Genomic DNA, 2,600 nt, shown 5'->3' on the forward strand with positions numbered 1-2,600 from the left:
TTGGGAAATGAGTGAAATTTGATGTGAGAATTTATGGAAAAAATGAGAGGTATTTATAGAGTGAAAAGAAGGATAGAGACGTTGGGGAATGAACTGATGCCGTGCAAAAAAGGAAAATTTGAGTGGTAGTAAGATTTGAAAGAAAGTGTATGGTAGGGTTTGAAAAGAAAGATGTATGGAATAAAGTTAGGATTTGATTTGAAAGAAAGAGATTTGAAAAGAAAGGAAAAGATTTGAAAACAATAGTATAGTACAAAAATTAGTGGGAAACAAAAACTAATAATAATTTAATTGTTACCAGTACAGTCTGAATCCCCGGACTCTGCGCCTGCAAAAATTTAATTTTGTACTAATTGCGTCAGTACTATTTATCTGCAAATAAATCTCAAATAAACAGCGTGTGTGAAGTGACAAACAGTACTTGGCGTTTGTGTAAGAATAAATTCAACAGCGAACCAAAATACCGTATAAGAAATATTCTAAAAACCGAGTATTCATAAAATCAGGATATATATGAATTAAAATCCAAGATTATATGAAACTCCCAATTTTTAGACAGAAGTCTGTTGCCTTCTTTCTGAAAAAGATGCGGGCAAATTTTGGGGTATAACACTCCATCACATCAGCTTTCACAATTTGCCAAGAATGTTTAAAAAATTTAACTCCAAAACCACCAGTCCCTGAAGCTTTTAGGTCTCCCAAGCTCTTAAGGCTGATTCCACTTCCTTCTCAGTGATGGGTCTAATGAGCCTACTCCTTTGTTCCCTATCCAGTTGTTTTCCAGCCCTCATAGCCATAATGTCAATACCTTTCATCCCTGTGTCAGCAGTTCCCATCAACTTACCAAAGAAATCCAGAATTTCCTTTTCTATATCTTCCTGTTCAATCAGTTCAATATCATCTTCTTTGCATAACTTGTTTATCACTTTCTACTTGTTCTTAATTTCCAGAGATGCATGGAAGAAAGCATTATTACCATCTCCAAGCCTTATCCAATCAATCTTTGCCCTTTGTCTAAGAATTTTCTCCTCAGTTTCATTGAGCTTGATAATTTCCTCAGTGCATAATTTCTCTTGCATAATCAACTGTGAATTAATCCTATCCTGTCTCAAAACTATTTGGGCTTTGGTAAGATTTTCTCTACATTTCTCAATATGCCTTTTAATACCAATAAGGGGCTTACTCAATCTTCTAATAACATGTTGCATTCTCATCAATTTATTCCAGAGTTGATTTTGAGGAGCTCCTTTTATTTGCCTCTGCCAATTCTGATTAACAGCCTCATGGTAACCAATTATATCAATTACAGCATTCATGAACTTGAAATTGCTCTTACTCCTCATTCTCTCTTCATCTTTTCTAATGCATATAAGAGCATGGTCAGAAACTCCAGGCTCCATCACATAGACATTTTTATCACTATTCAGCTGAATCCATTCCAAATTGCCAAGCACCCTATCAATGCATGAATGGATAGGATCTTGAGAGTGTTTGTTAAACCAAGTAAACTTCTCCCCTTTACTATCAATCTCAAACAGGCCATTTTCATCCATCATGTTTCTTAAATCATAGAATTCAGCCTCTTTCACCTATTTTCCTCCAATTCTATCATGCACTCCCAACACATTGTTGAAGTCTCCAAGAATACTCCAAGGTCCAGTCTGAGTATCACCTATCCTTCCAATATCTCTCCAAAGGATTTTCCTCATTTCAAGCTTATTGGAAGCATAAACAGCAGTGATCCAATTCAAAAAATCTCCCCTGTTGTTATGCACACTACAATGTATCATTTGATCAGTTTTAATACTCTCCTTGATTTGAAATCTACTGGCATCCCACATAATCCAAATTCTGCCATTATGATGTTTCTCATAGTTATCAAGATAACTCCATTTATTACCTAGCCATCTCCTACACTCTTTAGCTTTTTCCTTTTTCACACGAGTTTCTAGTAAAATAGCAATATCAGGTTGCAAATTATAGAGACGGAAGCTAATCTCTTTCACTTTTGCAATCTTATTTAACCCCCTTACATTCCAAGCTACTATCATTTATCAATAAGAGGATTCACCTTAGGGCCTTTCCACTCCCCCAAGGTGCTAAAACCATTTTGACTAAAAATATGCTTAAGACTATCATCAAGGATTGGTTTCTTACCTCTATTACTTCCTCGATTCACTGAAGTCCATATTCCCTCCTCCTCCTCTTGATGCTTCTCTGGCTCTTCTGTAGGATTTTCCACATTAGTTGATGCTTCAGCTTGGCTCTGAGTGATCTCCACATTATTACTGGATCCTCCTTCAGGTTCTTGGCTATCATTCTTTGGCTTCCATACTTTCATATAAATTAAGGTATTACTAAGATAAAATAAGTATTAAATATAACAAAATTAAAATAAAATTACAAATATCTAAACTTATGTAATTACAAAAATAAATTAAAAAGATATAAATGACTTACAAATTATTACAATATAATAAATATTATCGATCCTAAACAAAAACCTAGAAGAACATTATAAACAACGAAGCTTAAACGTTATTTGTTCAATTATATTTAGCTCTTAATTCTATATAAAAATACTTTAAAGGCTTGTTACT

At 34.2% G+C, this 2,600-nt stretch overlaps 1 protein-coding gene across 1 annotated transcript; it reads right to left on the reverse strand.

Annotated features, from left to right (window-relative positions):
* Positions 1-689: 689 nt before the first annotated feature.
* LOC131613279 (uncharacterized) lies at positions 690-1,556 on the reverse strand. The gene is made up of 2 exons (XM_058884963.1): positions 977-1,556; positions 690-817 (listed from the first exon to the last, which is right to left on the reverse strand). The coding sequence occupies exons 1-2, from the start codon at positions 1,554-1,556 to the stop codon at positions 690-692; spliced, it is 708 nt and encodes a 235-aa protein (XP_058740946.1).
* Between the last annotated feature and the right edge of the window lie 1,044 nt (positions 1,557-2,600).

This window comes from Vicia villosa, linkage group LG6 (assembly GCF_029867415.1).
Source record: "Vicia villosa cultivar HV-30 ecotype Madison, WI linkage group LG6, Vvil1.0, whole genome shotgun sequence".
In the NCBI taxonomy this organism is placed as follows: domain Eukaryota; kingdom Viridiplantae; phylum Streptophyta; class Magnoliopsida; order Fabales; family Fabaceae; genus Vicia; species Vicia villosa.

What these genes read in the sequence shown, in the direction of transcription:
- LOC131613279 (XM_058884963.1), bottom strand. Translation starts at nt 1,556, where the DNA reads ATGATGGATGAAAATGGCCTGTTTGAGATTGATAGTAAAGGGGAGAAG. An exon ending in TTGGATAAGGCTTGGAGATG is followed by an intron (nt 818 to 976) that starts GTAATAATGCTT and finishes CTGCTGACACAG; the next exon opens with GGATGAAAGGTATTGACATT.